The 17,521-nt window shown below is 37.0% G+C and overlaps 1 protein-coding gene across 6 annotated transcripts in view; it reads left to right on the top strand.

The window, feature by feature from the left end:
* Positions 1 to 17,521, top strand: part of LOC134531127 (ATP-binding cassette subfamily G member 4) — a 264,193-nt gene that overhangs the window by 206,892 nt on the left and 39,780 nt on the right. For all 6 annotated transcript variants that reach the window (XM_063366701.1, XM_063366706.1, XM_063366705.1 and 3 more), the window contains 3 exons: positions 9,617 to 9,922; positions 10,449 to 10,630; positions 13,147 to 13,315. In XM_063366701.1, the coding sequence (XP_063222771.1) occupies positions 9,617 to 9,922; positions 10,449 to 10,630; positions 13,147 to 13,315 (657 nt within the window). The remainder of the gene's footprint in view (positions 1 to 9,616; positions 9,923 to 10,448; positions 10,631 to 13,146; positions 13,316 to 17,521) is intronic.

Genomic DNA, 17,521 nt, shown 5'->3' with positions numbered 1-17,521 from the left:
CTGTAAAACAAAAACATATAATCATAATTACAATTTATATAATAATTGTGATACCCTCAAGTCTCAATGATGTAAAATTGAGGGCCTCAAATAAACACACAAGATATGACACACATGATAATGTACTGTGAATAGTAAATTTAGACTTGGCCTGCAAGGTACTACAGTAGAGCACCCCTCAACCGTAATTCCCACATACGGAACTCCCGATATCCGGAACTAATTTTCAAAAAAAAAAAAATTAAAAAAATTAAAAATTACAAAACATTTCCGCACTGGAACGAGGCGTTTCTGCTTGTGCCTGACTGTACATGCCTTCTAGGCGCGCGCACGTCTGTCAGAGAGCTAATTACGTCTGTCAGAGAGCTACCGTATTTACTCGCGTAAAGGCCCCCCTTTTTCCCCCAAATTTTCGACTCCAAAAAAGGGGAGGGGGCCTATACGCGAATTTGGAGGAAAAAATAGATTTTTCTTTTCAAGTCGTGCGTCTTTGTTCGAATGAGGAAGGCGGGGGAGGCAGCGGTTTGGCAGGAGGGGAGTGTTAGAATCCTTGACCCACTTCCCTTCCTCCTTCACTTCCCCTCTTCTTCTCCGACAACACTCCACATCAACACGGCAGCACGCGAGTTCAGCTTTCTTTATCTTTATGTCGTTTGAAATAGGACTAACTGCTTACGTCTGGCATGCCTCACGACGGTCCTACTGAGAACGGACAAACTATAATACCAGTCTCTGTATCACTGCCGCTTACAAAATCACCTCCCGCCGCTCACAATACATGGCTTGTTTGATGCATGCCAAGCTGCCCTGCCCTCAGATAAACCCAAAAAACACGTTTTCAAATTTTTTCTCAAAAATGTTTACAAAACAAGGCTTATACGCGGGCGGGGCCTTTACGCGAGTAAATACGGTAATTATAGCCAGACTTTCCCGCGCATTGCGTCGACGAGATGCATTAAGTGTTATTCTTGTGTATGTGAAATGTAAACTGTGCGTGGCAGTGACTATACACTCTCCCGGAAGTGTGAATCGCTTGCACGTCAACACCGCAGCTGTAGTCCTAATACCTCCCCTGATCCCTCTGTTTCTTCCTCTTTCCTCACGCACGCACCCATCCACAGTGATAAGAAACACGTGCCTGCCAGCTTGCTTGAATGCCGGGAGGCCGGCCCTACCGCAACTCCCCTTAACCGGAATTTTCCCATAACCGGAATAGACCTCCCCCCGATGATTCCGGTTGAGGGGTGCTCTACTGTATTAACAACATATTAACTTTTTAATTTGGCCTACAGTGAAAACGCTATCACCAGAACCCAGCTTATGACTAGAGTCCCGTAAAAATGGTTTTATTTTTCCTTAAATTTCGTTTTGAAAAAATCAAATTTCGGTTTTATTTCGCTGTTTTGGTTTTTCATGTTTACTTTAACTTTTGAGAATGGTTTTATGACCTACAAGTTTTGCTTGGCTAAATAATAGTGGCACGGCGTATACTCGTATACTGCACTCTAAAGTCAACACTATTGGCAAATAAAAATTGTAGGCTTGAAACAGCTCGGCACGGCCCGGTGCCGCCTAGCGCGCTGCCTCGGCACGGCCCGGTGTCGCCTAGCGCGCTGCCTCGGCACGGCATGTCTCAACTTAGTATTCTTTTAATATTTCTTGCTGCTGTTCTTTGTCCCGTTGACGCCGTATTCACTTGCTCTGCGGTCGTATTGCATTTGCTGAGAAGTGTAGTTACGGCAGTTAAAGGTCACTGATTTTGCTTATCAATCGGCGTAGTGCCATGTGTTCATGTTTACGAGTAGTAGAGGTGTAAAAGTAACGAAAAAAAGTGTACCCGTATGTATTCGTTACTATAACAATTAGTACTCGTTACTATCGTGTCGCTACGTTACTCGTTACTTCTGATACCGCATAACATGCAATGTTATGTTGCAGCAACGAATCGAGTCGTATTGCGTACGCGTACAGTATGACGTCACGTAAATAATAATAAATAGAATATAAACAATTAACAATATTTGATAATTAACAGTTTTTGTTAACCAAGAAACAATTAAATCTTATTAGAGCAGTTTTATTATATTATCTCTTTTAAGATAAAAACAACAAAAAACGTGAAAATACGCGATAATAAATAACAAAAACATACATATTTCTAATTTGTAAAAAATACTTTCTTATAAACAGTAAAAAACTTGGACGACAAATTTCCATATTATACTTAATAAACAAACATCGTTCTTTGTAACGTAAATTCATCGAATATGCGCGCGCATGCGTAAAACATACGAAAAATGCGAGTAACGAAATCCAGCCGTGTGTAACGTTTCGTTACTCGATACTAGATGGCGCACCCGTTACTCAGTCAGTACCGAATACATACGGTTTGCTACACCTACAGCTCTAACGAGTAGGTTGCCAAGCCAGTCAAACGTAGTTGAAAGCATGAGGTTGTTAACTGTTCAACATGAAAGGAAGAATTAAAATTTTATATTTCTCTACAAGATTAATGTGTAAATACAGCGGGTTGAAAATCATGGCAGCTATATTGTGTTGAAAACATCGCCGGTATTTTTTATTAACTTTGTGTTGATGCTCAGGTACATTTTTCTCTTTTTAATTAGTTTATGATTGCAATTACTGCTTTCGTTTCAAATTGTAATGATTACGTGACGGGAATACTGTAAATCATTATTTACTTTCATTACTACAAAGCGGCCATGTTGAAACTTAGAAAAATGGCGATGTGCCGTCAACGTCGTGTTTACTTGTTTTTCGCGATGTCTTGCATGGGTGGTCTAATTCATTATTATCAGTTTTATTTCTCGATGCTGTGCGATTTCGGTGTTTTGTCGCGAATTAAGGTAAATTGCGGTGTTATTTCGCGATATCGCGATTCGCGAAATTTCCGTGTCTCTACTTATGACGTTTCTTATCAAACATGACAAGTGGAATGCACATATCCAAGCTATATTATTGTTTGTACGCTCAAAATTCCATGTCAGAAGCGAGTGTGAACATTTTTTATTCAAGTTGAGTGAGTTCAATATTCATACCATTCAGACTTTATTATTTTCTAGGAGAGTGTTCAAAAGTCAAGTTCTGAATAGTTGCAGTTTTTTTTGTGACAAGATTGACTTCTGGGAAATATGGGTAGTAGTTAGGGATGGGGTGAATCCTGATTTCCTCGAATCCGAATCCTAACACAAATCCTCGACTGGAATTGCAGAATCTCGAACCCAAACCTGAATCTTTTAACAGATGATGTCCAAATATCTAATGTGAGTGAGGTGTATTCTGCTTGCACTAAAAGTCCCTTGACTTTCTCACATGTAGTTTGGTACATTTCTGGTATAAATGTATTTGCCAGAAATTTTCTCAAAACCATTGAATAACCCGGTTCCAGAAATGCAATAAGCTTTCTGAAGCCTTTGTTTTCTACAACAGACAGTGGCTGATTGTCTACACATACCATTTCTGCAATAAGCCTACCTATGTGTTTTCCTTTGCCATCTTTGGTTGAAAACTTACATTTTTTTTTGTCATGAATTGTGCTAGTGTGGGCTGTGTGAGAGATGGTTCATTGTTTTGAGGTTCAGATACGATTCTACTAGGCCCTGCAATTTCTCCTGAACCGGAAGATTCACTATTCTCCCGTTTATCAACAGCGATTTGGGCCGAGTGGAGTTAAGATGTTTACGTAACGCACTTGTTGTACATGACTTTCCGCGGGATATTTTTGCACCACAAAACAGACATGCAGCTTTGGTGGTGTCGGATTTGTCCAGAACAAAATGTTCCAATTCGTCCGACATCTCTGATTGTGATTTACGTTACGTAAATGACTTTAAATCATCATTCACAACGAAAGATAAACCACATGTTACATGGAAATATTCAGTTCAGTAGAAAAACTTGCACAGATAAAATCAATACCGATAACAATTTAATAAACAAACAGGACGAGACGCCATTGTTCCGTGCCCAGTGTCGCCAATAGTTTGTGTGTGAATTGCGTGTTGTGAATATTGTTTTGTTAAAAGCTTTTACGTTTTTTTGTGAACTATTTTATTCATTTATATTCTTGATTAAAACATTACAAAAACAAATTCTCATATGCTTAAAGAAAACTGAACAGTGTTTGATGAGTTCAAAGATAATGCAGCTGACGATGCGCCGCGGTCGCGAGTCGTGAGTGGAAGTTTGGTGCTTGATTAGGTTACGGTGCAAACGGTAAAAATCAATAATAATTTTGCATCACTGCTCGTATTTTGAAAAGTGGCAGATAAATTCGTAAACTGTTGTATGTAGGCAAAACATATCAACACAGCTTAGGCTGGGTACATTCTTGTTTATAACATCTGATGCCTTCCTAACCTCAAATATGTTGTGTTTTTACTGTTTCTTGTGTATATAAAGACAAAAAATTTTTCTTGAGAAATTTCAGTTTAGTACAGATTAGCGGTTAGGATTTTTTCTATAAATAACTAGAGGTCTGCGAGCCTAAGAATTTTACTTCGAGCTCGAGCTCGAGCTTTTGTGGTACAGTTACACTTTTGGAAAAATTTTTTTCATCTTAAACTTAGTATAATGTTTGAATAAAGTATTAAAATGAAGTGGGTTTTTAAATTTTGGGTAACTATTTACAGAGTGCATTTACATTTTTCACTGCTAGGAAAAAAAAACATTTTTGCCATTGAATCTTACCGGTTTCCATTGGTTCATTAGTAACTGATATCATCCAAATAACAGAACCACAGTTTACAAGTAGCTATATGTTTGTGTAAATGTAACATATCTTTGGAATAATTTCATCCTTGTCAATTTTTCTGGAGTCCTTACTGAGCTTCAACAAACTTAGCACCAAAAATCATGTTGTTTGAAAAGTACATTCACATTGTTTCAACATTTCCACTTTTCAGCACAAAAATTCTGTGATGGATTGTCATAGAGTATTTAAATTCTGTTCTTTAATCTATCATGCAGAAAAATAATTTGTTCTGCATGTTCAGGAGTTAAATTAGCTCTACGATTGGAGATGGTGTTTCCAGCTGGCAACCTGTGTGGCTGGAATGCTTTAGTAAAATTACTTAACTTCAAAATTATTGTCATAAATATCTGTAACTGTAATTTAAGGGGCCCGCCTCGTCAGGGGTGTATGTGTGTTAGTGACGCGGGATGATAAGCGCGACGCTTGATGGTATTTCCAGCTCGGTATAGCCTCTAAGCGCAAGTCTCTGAACTGGCGCGCAGTCTTCTCGTCGTCACAGGATAACTGTGAAATTCAAGCGGTGACCGTAACATTATATTGCCGAAAAATGAAGATAAAGGTGTAACGCAAGTCCCTTAAGTACTTTCAAGACTCTGTATCAGTTGTTTTACGCCTAAAAATTACTCTGAAAAGATGCGTTTTAGCCATTTTAACTCTTCTAAAAATATGGTTTAAAAACTTAATCCGAAATCAAAAGTACTTTTCGGCCCTCAGCGAACTCTTAAATGCTTTTCGTAAGCAGACCCAACTACGATGTCTTGATTAGTTTTGTAATCGCGTTGTTTTTTCTGAAGCTCTGTGCACCATGTGTGTGCCCGGGTAGGTGGGGCCCTTAAGGTATAATCAATTGAAAGTAATAAAAATAAAAGCATTTTACTTAATTCAATTTACACTTGCAAAAAAAACATACACACAATAAACCTACATGGAAATTAAAGTCTTTTTCAATATCCTGAAGTCTGAAATATGTTTACTCATGTTATCTTTAAAAGATTTGTGCAATGGGAGTGCATGACTTGATGTAAGTTTTTGGACATACGCCATTGCATAGCAATGGCGTATGTCCAAAAACTTACATCAAGTCATGTTTACTCATGTCATCAAATGTAGAGCTGTACTGAAGAAGCCGATTTTGCCAATATTTAGTTGAATCTGCATTTCTGCCGACTTCCGATACGCTTGTTAATTTTTGGCCAATATTACTGAAAAACGAAAGAGACTGCCATAACCTAAAAATCCACATGTACCCTTTTCACTTTTCGTAGTAGTACTGCATTCTTTCAGATTTCTTAGCAACATGTGCCAACCGTACATATCCTTTTTTTTTTCAATAATGTTTTTTAATTTTAATATGTCATAAATATTACCATTGTCGCGGGCATTTACTAAGGACAAAGGAAAACCCTAACAAGGAGGAAAAAGGGACGTTTGCGGGTGGTTATGAAATTAGTTGCTAAGTTAAATTCGATCAAATAACAATTTATTGACAAACTTAATAACACCAAAAGGATTTGCATTGATTCTCAAACTGACATAACACTTAAACAAGTCGGGTTCTCGTGGAGACGAACTGCTGTGGTAAGTTTCCACTAGAACACAAAACGCACAAATTAATGCTACGTGCTCGATTCCTGAACAATTAAAACAAAACAAAACAATACCCTTAATTGTGGTGAGCCGTGCGCTCGTCACAGCTAACGATCAAAACGCAGTCAATTTCAACTACTAAGGCTATACCATTTACAAAGTTACAAGGAACATACCTAATCTCAATATTACTCAATGTTACGCGTAATGTAAATACATATAGTTAATACCAGAGGTTACAAATATATACACGCAACTAGTCGTGTAACGCTGTCAATGTTTATGGGTAGGTTTTCGTTACTCTTCCCCCGGTATCATGTGAAGCTCTCTCCGCATTCCCGTAATAACGCGTAAGTTCGTTATCTTGTTCACTGTCTCTTGGGGCTACAATTCTTCGTTACCGGCGGTAGAGTTAGAGTCCAAACTGTGTAGCGATCTGGTCGCGATAGTGTCCTGATAGTGTCGTGATTGTGTCAATACTTCCGCTCGCTCGGCCCTCACGGAGTTTTCTAATGCCCGCCCTCTTTGCCCTTGTGGCTGAACCGTCGTTTTTAGTTAATTTTCGTTCTGAAAGATTTTATGCTTACTCCAGCGACGCTTCCACTTGAACTGTCGATATCCTGGGTTACAACTCGGAGAGGTCTCACCCAGTCGATGTCTTGTCGGTCCTCGGGCGGCAGCAACTCCGCGGCGATTGACGGTGTAGGCCGGCGAGCGGTGTCGGAGCAGCGAGGCAGCCTGCTGGCTGGATGTCCCAGTTGTTCTGCTTATCGATGGTCTGGGCGCATGCCCTTTTATACTCGCAGGCTTCCCTGACGAGCTGGAAGAAGAATAGTCTCGTCTATTCGGGGGAAGCCTGCCCAGCTCACTGTGTTGCCGGTGGTATGCCGTGAAAAGTCAGGGGTACAATACTTTGCAAGTGTACGCAGGTACACATGTTACACCATCACGGTAAATATACATCTCGGTTGTTACGGTAACTATAGTGCAAATGTGGTAGCTATCATGCTTTTGTAGTAATTATGGTACCTACAAAGAATCTTTAGTTCTTTTTATGGTAATTATCTTAAGATATCTATTGGGTTTGTACTGTAGTTATGGTACATCATTCATATTTTTTTGTAAGTTGTCGTTTATTTGTTTTTTCTTCATATTTAGTTATTTACGTGCGCCATTACTATTTATGACAGGAACTTTCAGAAAAATTTTAAACGGGACTTTATATCACACATTCAATGGCGTAAATAATGACACCCCGGATAATTTAAACGCTTTATACGGAAAAACCTACCATGCAGGACCTCGTAAGCAAGTTTTACTGTATTTTTTTCCGTAAATAGTAAAACACCGTCACAATGCTTTCCGGCCAAATAACATGCTGCTGTTGAAGCTCGAAATTTTCGAGCCTAACAATTTTTTTGAGCTGTGCTCAAGCTTAGTACTCGGCTCGAGCTCGATTTTCGAGTACTCGCAGACCTATAAAATAACCCATACAAGCAGTTGTGCATAATAAATAAAAAAAACACTGAATCCTTTGATGAATCCTATATCAGACCTGCCGAAGCTTCGAATCCCTAGGATTTGGCGGATTCGGCGGATATTGGATTCGGTCGCCCCATCCCTAGTAGTAGTAATAATAAAAATAAAAAGTGAAAGTTTACTTAGGGTGGGTCAGCTGCTTTAATAACATATAATTTTAATTCTAATTAAATACTTATTAAAAATTAACATAAGTGACTTTACCTTACAAACATTATTTGCCTTACATCCCAAAATTTTGTAATCTTTTTACTATTCAAATAACTTAATAAAACATTTTTAAACATCATTAAATGGATGTGTTACAAAACTTTTCTAAAAATTTAAATTACTGAAACAAAAATCAGAATTTGGGTAAAGGTTAATCCTGGCTTTTTTTTTTTTTTTCATTCTGTAGTTTTCTTGTTAACGATTTCTCTCGCTCCAAACATGACAATAATTAGGCATTTTTAACCATCGCATAACATTTAAAAAAAAAATGGTTGAACTAGATACCTTTGTAACTAAAAATAAAGCCATCCAACATTTTGAATAGATAATCATAGAAATGAAAATACAAGTACACAAGCACAGCGGTAGCTGCAGCTTCTCCTTAGCCCAAATATTTTAGGAGGGTATATTCATGTTTAGGTAATTAAATAATTAAATTTATGTGTTGGACATTTTTGTCATAAAGTGTTGAATAAAACATTAATGATTCAGTATTTGAGACCATGACTGTAAATATTCCAAGGCCAAACTTGACTGATTTAATGTCATGTTTTACAACTGCATCCTTTCTTTGCATGACAGCCGCTCCCGAGAAGTCTTCCTGGTTACGCCCCTGCAAGTACAAGACCTATCATGTTTTGTTTTGCTATGTTCATGTCTAACAATAATACTGTTGATTCATGCTGTACTTGAAAAATGTTTAATGGAGACATTAAAGTATGTTTGTTTTGAAGTAGAGTTGGGCTGATGAGGGAATTTGCAGATAATACTGATACCGATCGCTTGTTGTCGGTCATGCTGATAACTGATTCTGATCATCCTTTCAAAAAACAGTAACACACCATGAAGCTTGTTGGTTTCTTGCCTGTATATTTTCATTGAAAATAACTTGAGCTATGCAAACTAATGTTTTAACCGATAAATATGGTAATAGTGAGCAGAAAAATAAAATTGGAACAAAATTCAAAGTTTTAAATTAACTTTTCATATTACTCTATGATTTGTTGCTATTGATACACAAACAAACACAAAGTGAATGTTTAATGGAGCCCCAGTCGGAAATGTGAGACTCACCAATATAAGACACATATTAGTGGTATCTGTTATGAACCTAAATATACTTTGACAATTCTGTGTGCAACCACAGCCTGATTTCCACCAGGGTTAACTATCGCTTTGGGCCCACGTGTTTGATTTGGAGAAAATAACAATCTTCATAACTACATAGTCTCATAAGTTGCTTTTTTAATATATATTGGAGAGTAGGTATCGTGACTTCAAATTTATACTGTATTATAATGTTACAGTTAATAAAATAAAAAGATTTTCATTATGACATTTTCATGACCTTTTAGTTTTTACATTTAGCAAATAATATTTATATAAATTTAGAAGAAAATGTAATTTGTAATAATCCATTTTTGTAGAGAATCCATAGAAGTTGACTTGAAAGAAGTGTAACAACATGAATGTTAACGACACTTGACGAGTGCACGTGTTGTGCAGTGATCGAGGTGTCGTGTGGGGAGTACGGAGACAACATATCCAAGCTGGTGGAGGCCATTCAGAACGGCAAGTACGACATCCGCCTGGGGAAGCCGTTCCCAGAGCTTCCCGAGGCGGTGGTGCTCAACAACGCCACCAAGGACGTCAACGGCTCATTGACGAGCATCAACAGCCGGCCTGCCAAGAACATCAACCTGGCAGAGTCCAACATCAAGGAGAAGTTCTCGGACAGTGCAGCCAACCTGGGCAACATGAGCCTCGTCAACGCTTACACCGCGGCCAACGACGTGGTGAAGGAGGGAAAGAGTGAGTCGCCCTATTCTTCTGTTATTGGTTCCTGATGAGTGGGTTCTGCTAAAATGGCGGACCTGTATCTCTGGTCCGCCAGAGGAGAGGAGAGGAGGTGAGGTGAGGTGAGGTGTATGTTGAGCAGTGGCGACAAGAGTACCCTGAACGTGACAGTGGGCCTAGTTTCCCACCTACTAAGTTTCCAATTACTGCTACACAGCTACCGCCAACTTCTGTGATGTAAATTTAGTCAGAGTAATGTGTCTGTGCACTAGAACTCTGCCTGCATGGTCCTGGGGTATCATACATGACCAAGACCTGTTGCTCATGCTACCTGGAGGCCGGACAGGAGAGTGTCAAACCCAACTTCTTGCTTACCTGAATTGAGCAAATCGTTTCAGGAGTGTATTTCATTTTATCGACTTTTAAAAAGAAGGAATAAAAAAATTAATGCATGCACTACCTGGTCGGTCATATTCAGGAGATATATATTTGTTAGCACCATTTGTGGATGATGGTTGAACCCCTGTTGTGTGGTGCGCAGACGGCGTGCCTCTGGCACAAGTGATGATCCCCGTGGACCTGACGAGCGATAAGCCAGCGGACGCTAGTGCGTCTCTGCTGGATCCGGTCGTGGAGACGAGCCAGCGACGCTATGCCACTTCTGAGCTCATGCAGTTCTGGATCGTGCTCAAGAGGACATTGCTGTTCAGCATGCGCGACTGGGTGCGTACATGGCTGCTTCTTTATCACGACACACTAGGGGAGGCACTGCGCACCACTCATCCTGGATGCCTTGTTAGCTTCCTGGGGCTTACATTGTTGAGTAAAAAACTAAATCATTATTATTATCATTATTATTATAACTAGGGATGGGATTTTCGAATCTTGGATTCGTAATATATACCGAATCCTATGGATTCGAGGATTCGTAGGATCCGAGGTGGGATTCGAGGTGGGTTTTTAAGAGTTTTAGGTAGTAATTGATAATTGTAGTGCTGGGCGAAGTTTGAAAATTTCGAACCGAACCGAACCCTTACGTTCGGTTCGGTTCGAAACCTCTTAAAATATATTCGAAAAACCGAACGATCGTTTAAAAAAAAATACGTTTTTCTAATTTTCTAACCCCCATTTGAGACCATTCATAAAACAGCTCAACAAAATTCTATTACTTGTAATATTCCGACTTTTATCGCATAATCGTCGCCTCAACAGTTTCAAGCGCAGACAAAATAAAAATAAAATTATTAATCGTCGCATAACTCGCATAGCATTTTTTCATATGGGCGCGCTTTGTTTTTTGATTACTTTAGAGAATTTTGTATGCATTTGTCGTACTACGTAATATAAACTATCGTACAAATGCCAAAGGTATTGTATATTATACCTTTAACTATAGTGCGTATACGAAAAGTGTTGTAAAATCACCAAACATTGCGTACCCCATACGTTAAACTAAAGCGCATGTACGAGAACTCTCGTATTTCGGCAAAACTAACGTGATCAAGTTAACACAAGACAAATGCGGTTGTAAATGATTACGTAATTTACGTATTTTAAATTACTGGGATGTATTTGGTTTTTTTGGCCTTTTTGGTTATAACAGTCAGGTACTGAAAATATTAATTTAATCTTGTGTATTAAAAGTACTGGTCCAGTAAATTTTACAGTACGGTACTAAGTTGACTAGCGTAGTCGCGGCAGCCATCATTATTTCTCGTGTTTTCTTTTTTCCGACGCAAATTTTTATAACCACACTTCTTACGTTACGTTTACAATATTATTGTTCTTGATGTGATTTTCAATGAGCAGGATTACGTCGTTTAAGTTTTCCAAATGGAGAAAAGATAATAACGACCCGGATGACCCAGAACCACCCCAAAAAAACCGTCTAAAGTTTCTTCTAACGAGCAGCATTCTTCCAAGAAAACAGCAACTGCAGACAGCGGGTTTTGTAATGTAGATAGGTAACTTAATTCACATTCGCCTTTTTTTGATGTCCTATTAAAAAGTTTTACTTATTAAAAATGTTAGGTTATGTCTACCACAAAAATATGTAGATAGGTAACTTAATTCACATTCGTCTTTTTTTTTATGTCGTATTAAAAAGTTTTACTTATTAAAAATGTTAGGTTATGTCTACCACAAAAATAAGTTATGTGGCCTTATACTGAATGTTCGTCATCTTTATAATATTTTTTTTAAATGAAGGTTAGTGTACACTTAAAAAGGAATATAGTCTTTTTGAAATTTAGATGTAACTTCTTCACGAATTAAAAGTTGGTATATATATAAGCTAAGCTATATAATGTTTTAATTTTACATATGGCTGGAGAATCTTTCTTTCTCACCACTCAGTTAAAGACCAAAATGCTGGTCATCGGTTCATTTTAATTGAAAACAATTATTTCTGAATGAGGTTCGGTTCGGCTCGGTTCGAAACCAGAGAACTGAGGTTCGTCCAGCTCTAGAAAATTGTAGGTATACCTAAACTATATTATTAAGGTAACGGAAATGGCACAAACATAAGATAAACTACGCTGCATTTTGTCAATTAGCATAACTACTCTATCATTTCCAACTTTCATTAATATATGTAACTTTTTTTAAATGGTGTCTGTTATACAAACGTATTTTATTGAAAACATAGGAAGGATTAATTTAACAGAGAATTAGACAGATGCAAACTTACGTGTGTGGTTTTTGAGGTTATTTGTGTCTATTTTATATCAGGTGTATACACTATGCACTTATTTTATAATTTTATAAATACACATGTGATTTTTTTTAATACATAGGCCTATGTAATTTTTTAAAATAAATGTATGATTTTTTTTAATAACATGTGGTGAAGTTTAGTGTGGGACTGGGATTCGAGATTCGATGACAAACACTGAGGATTTGAACAAGGATTCGGATTCGACCAAAATGTGGATTCGTCCCATCCCTAATTATAACTTTTGTGTCAGAATTTTAATTTCAGTCCTTGTTGCTAAAGTGTAGGTTAAATTATGTTACTCATTGGCACTTTAGTATTTCATGACATGGCCATAAGAAAGTAATGAAAAGAAAGAATTTATTTGTAATGGTTTTCAAAAGAGATAATTGCTCACTTTTTATTTCCTGATAGTACATTTGTCAGTCTCTTCATATGTGCACTTTTCAATATAGGAATTTGTAATGTTTTTGCTTGTTTGTTGAAGAGTGTAACAAGAGTGGTGCGTTGTGTGTGTTCTCCACAGACGCTGATGCACCTGCGACTGTTTGCACACATCCTGGTGGGCTGCCTGATTGGCGCGCTGTACTACGACATCGGCAACGACGGAGCCAAGGTCCTCAGCAACCTGGGCTTCCTATTCTTCAACATGCTGTTCCTCATGTACACCTCAATGACCATCACCATCCTCTCATGTGAGTGCGCCACTGCCTGCCCTCTCTCTGCTCCCGCGGTGATCCTTGAGTCATCGTTCTGTTATGGTTACTTCAGTTACACTCTTGTTACTAACCCACCTAATCCTTCGTGACTTTGTAGTGACACGATGGAACTGGATTTCATTTAAATTTTAAGTTACAAGTAGTGCTATGTTTTATTCATAATATTTAGTAAGTGATCTGCTTATTAATATCTACACATAAATTTTGTTAATACAGTTGACTCCAATCATCTGCACTAATTAGAGATTGAGTAAGACTCAAAAACTCGAGCAGAGTCTAGCGAGTAGCTTTGGCCCGACTTGGTTCGAAAGTCGATTTCATTGTACCGTACACTATTTTTATTTTTGACCCAATACATGTTTGACATGTGTAGCGAGCATTAATTCACGTACCACTATTTTACAAATACTTTACATCGAAAATTCAAATTTTTGTTCTTACTATTTATGATTTAAAGATTATTTACTTATTTAAAATACCTTGAAAAGATATATTCCATGGAAGGAATAAGTCACAAATAAAGTACCTAAAACCTTTTTTTTACACTATTGAAGGGGGTGTCTGAAAATGTAAAATGTGGAAAAGTGTAAAATAAGGGAAATGTACGAAAAATTATATTTTTTTTTTTTGCGCAGAGAACTGTAATATTATATGACCTAAACATATTGTACTCTGATATACACATAATTATTCATTATGAGTGTCTGAAGCATATCTAAAAAAAATAATTATACATTAAGTCCCATATTTACATTCTGTATTGTGTATAGGTAAGCATGCAGTCTATGAACATACTTTCATAGTAAATTATCATTTCATAAAAACACAACATTTACAGGTTAAGAATATTACCAAAAATATCACAAAACAAAAGGAAAGTGTACTAAAGCAAAAGTTATATTTTTTAAAGAAAAAATATATATAGCGAGGTTTCTCAAAAATAATGAACGGGTACTTTCGACGCCCTTGCACCCACAAACCATTCCTTCAAAAGTATTTCAAGTTCCTCATTTTGATACACGAATGTATTTTCTCTTCTTAGAAAAACCACCACTCTGAGATGCATTTTCTTAAATCATTTCGTGATTTTTCACAATTGTGTTCAGAGTTGAAATCGGCACGCCAAACCTCTTAGCGAGTGAAACACGAGTACCTTTGTGCTCATCTACACACTTTAAAAAGTTGATTTTTTCATTAATCAAAAGTTTTTTCCATTTTTTACTCATTGCCATCTTGTTAAAATACGTACAGATAAAAACACAGTCAATTACTCACGGAAAAAAAATCAACATTTTCCCTTATTCGCAATATTATTTGTTGCCGACCACGTTATTCTTAACATACGTTGACAAAGATTTAATACCAGAAATGTATACAGTACGTAATCCTGAATGTATAAGTTAGTGATGAACGGTAGGAATTCCTATAAACTGTAGCGCCAGCGTCGTGTGCTAACATTTTCTCGAAGTCTGCCTTTATTAGGTCAGTGTTGGCAGCCTGTCAGTACCGTTTTTAATGAGAAAGCACTTTGAAAAATTCACGAGCTACAGCGCTAGTGTTCCCACCAGCATTTTTGATTTGGTATTTCACACGATAGTGATATCTTCATAGGTAAGATGTCCATGACAAACACAGGAATAACTAATTTATGTAGGTATAGCATAAACAAACAGCGTAAATTGCGGGAAGCAGATTATAGGTGCGTTGTAACAACAGGAATTTATTGCATTACATTAAATGAGGTTAAAACGGGCCTGAAATTAACTGGTGCAAATAACGGGAAAACATAACATACAGTAATGTAAAATCGGGGTTCTACTGTATAACGGCACAGACAAACACAGTGGGCTAACAACGACCAGGCAGTTGTAACAAGAACAGATAATACAGACAAACTACCTTGGACAGCACAGCGACAAAACAGACAGACCGTATGATGATACAAAACCATATCGGTGATGCACAAGCGAATCCAGAAATGAAACTAAACATATTCTGGACAAGACGATGAGGATGGCACAGATGACACAGTAGGCTTCTCAAGACAACCAGTTGCGACGTTTGTTCCCGTCATCAGGCACAAACAGACTGATAGGTAGGGCCCGGAAAAATTAGTACTATAGATACCATTTTTGTGCTAATTTATACTTTAAATGCTATTTTTGGCAAATTTCCATCATAAATACTATTTTAGCCTTTTTTCTATATATTTGCTTTTTTTCCAGCTAAATAAATTAACTTTAAAATGTCAATAATTTGTAAAATATTCTTTATAAAATGCCACAATTGTTTTCAAAATTGTTGTGCAGAATATATTGTTCACACTTAAATATAAACAACTCCCTCAGTGAGACTTTCGGTGACCTGACTCCTCTTATTTTCACTTGTAAATTTGTCTGGGACCATCATGTTCTTGTGTGAATTAATTACAGTAAAACCTCGTATTTACGTTCTAGTTATTTACGTTTTCCCGCAAATAACGTCATTTTATGTAGGTCCGTTTTATTGTACATTAACTTTCGTGTTGCATTTTCCCTGAAATTACACCGCTACGTAACCAAAAAACCCGGAATGTACGTTTCAAAACACGGTAAAAATGTAAATACTCGTCACGTTAGTCATAGATGTGAAAAGTTTGAAGTAGTTCGCCTATTGTCTGTAACCTTTCGTTTTGATGTATCGACAAGTTCTATGGTGCCTCTCCTCTACTAAGGTTAATTCTACTACAGGTTGGGAAGATCAATGTTATAAGTTTGGCACACTATTTGGTTTCTCCGCCAGGTAGCAGTAGTGTTCTATGAGGGGGTCATTTTCATCTGTTTCAATGCATTTAAATGGGCCGTTTGCATTTTTCAAAGTGAAATAACAATATGTGTAAAACTTCTCAGTTCGTTTTGAATTTAAAATTAGGATAGCTTAACTTTCATCTTTAAGTAGTTTTTAATTTAGTTTTTCAATATGCCTAAGTGTTGTTTTGTGCCCGGTTGCAAAACTGGATGTAGTAGAGAAAGTACGACGCAAGCATTAACGTATTTAAGGCTCCTGCAGACGAAAAAAAAAGAGAATTATGGAACAGAAGGATCCCAAGGAGTGATAGAGATTTGAGGAAAACTGATAATGTATGTGAAATAAATTTCGAGGTTCGTGAAAATAAATTGTATATCCTAACCAATTCCATCCCGACTTCCAGCTTGATAGTCACGTTAGGCTCTGTAGTAGGATGAGTTCGTTTGTATCAAACCAGATATAAAAATGGTATTACAACATGCATTATGATCTTTTTGTTTATGTTAAGGTTCGTTTTCGCTTCTGTATAATTAAAAAAAAAAACTTCAGGTTACATCTTTTGTATGCCAATAACCCCAACATTTAAAAAAAAAAATTGGCATTCATATTTTCAGTACGTTTTGGGCTGTTGATAATTGTAATAGGTAGGTACTTTAAATATAAAATTTGCTCTTGGAAAATTTAAATAAAATTATTTATATTTTATCGAAAATCATTTAAGTAGGGTAATTTTTTCAAATAGCCTTTTAGTTTGCCATAATACTACTTACCACTAAGTAATATTTCTTTTGTTGCAACTTTCATTCAGGTTATCATTTTGCTCAAGGATTCCAATATGTTGACTATATTTAACACATTTTTTTAGATGACCAATTAAATCAAAATATTCTAATTGAAAAAGTTTTCACCAGAACTACATGTGTGTTAATTTAAATTTAAATGCAATTGCTGTTACTAGATAAAGTTAACAGCACTTTGAAACTTTGTTGGCATTAATAACAATTCATTTTTTTTTTTTAATTGTTTGAATGGTTAACGGCTTTCGCCCACAACCAGAACTAAATCATTCCAATCTTTATCATTTCGTAGCAATCATATCTCTTACTGTAAATAAACATCCATGCCTTACCCGGGACTCGAACCCAGAACCCCTCGCACCGTAAGCCGGTGTGCATCCGACTACGCTACGGAGGTCGACTAATAACAATTCAGTCTAAATTGTTGCTCAATCTTCCAGTAGACACAACACAGAGAACACACACTGTGCATTAAGGAACGTAAAAAAACACATTGTGGAAGCCAGATGTCCTAAGATGATATATTTATAGACCTGTACAATTTCCTTTCACAACTAGGAAAATCTAAACGCACGTGACTTAGTACACAAGATCCTCA

This window comes from Bacillus rossius, chromosome 3 (genome assembly GCF_032445375.1).
Source record: "Bacillus rossius redtenbacheri isolate Brsri chromosome 3, Brsri_v3, whole genome shotgun sequence".
In the NCBI taxonomy this organism is placed as follows: Eukaryota; Metazoa; Arthropoda; class Insecta; order Phasmatodea; family Bacillidae; genus Bacillus; species Bacillus rossius.
This window is presented reverse-complemented; position numbering and strand designations above follow the sequence as displayed.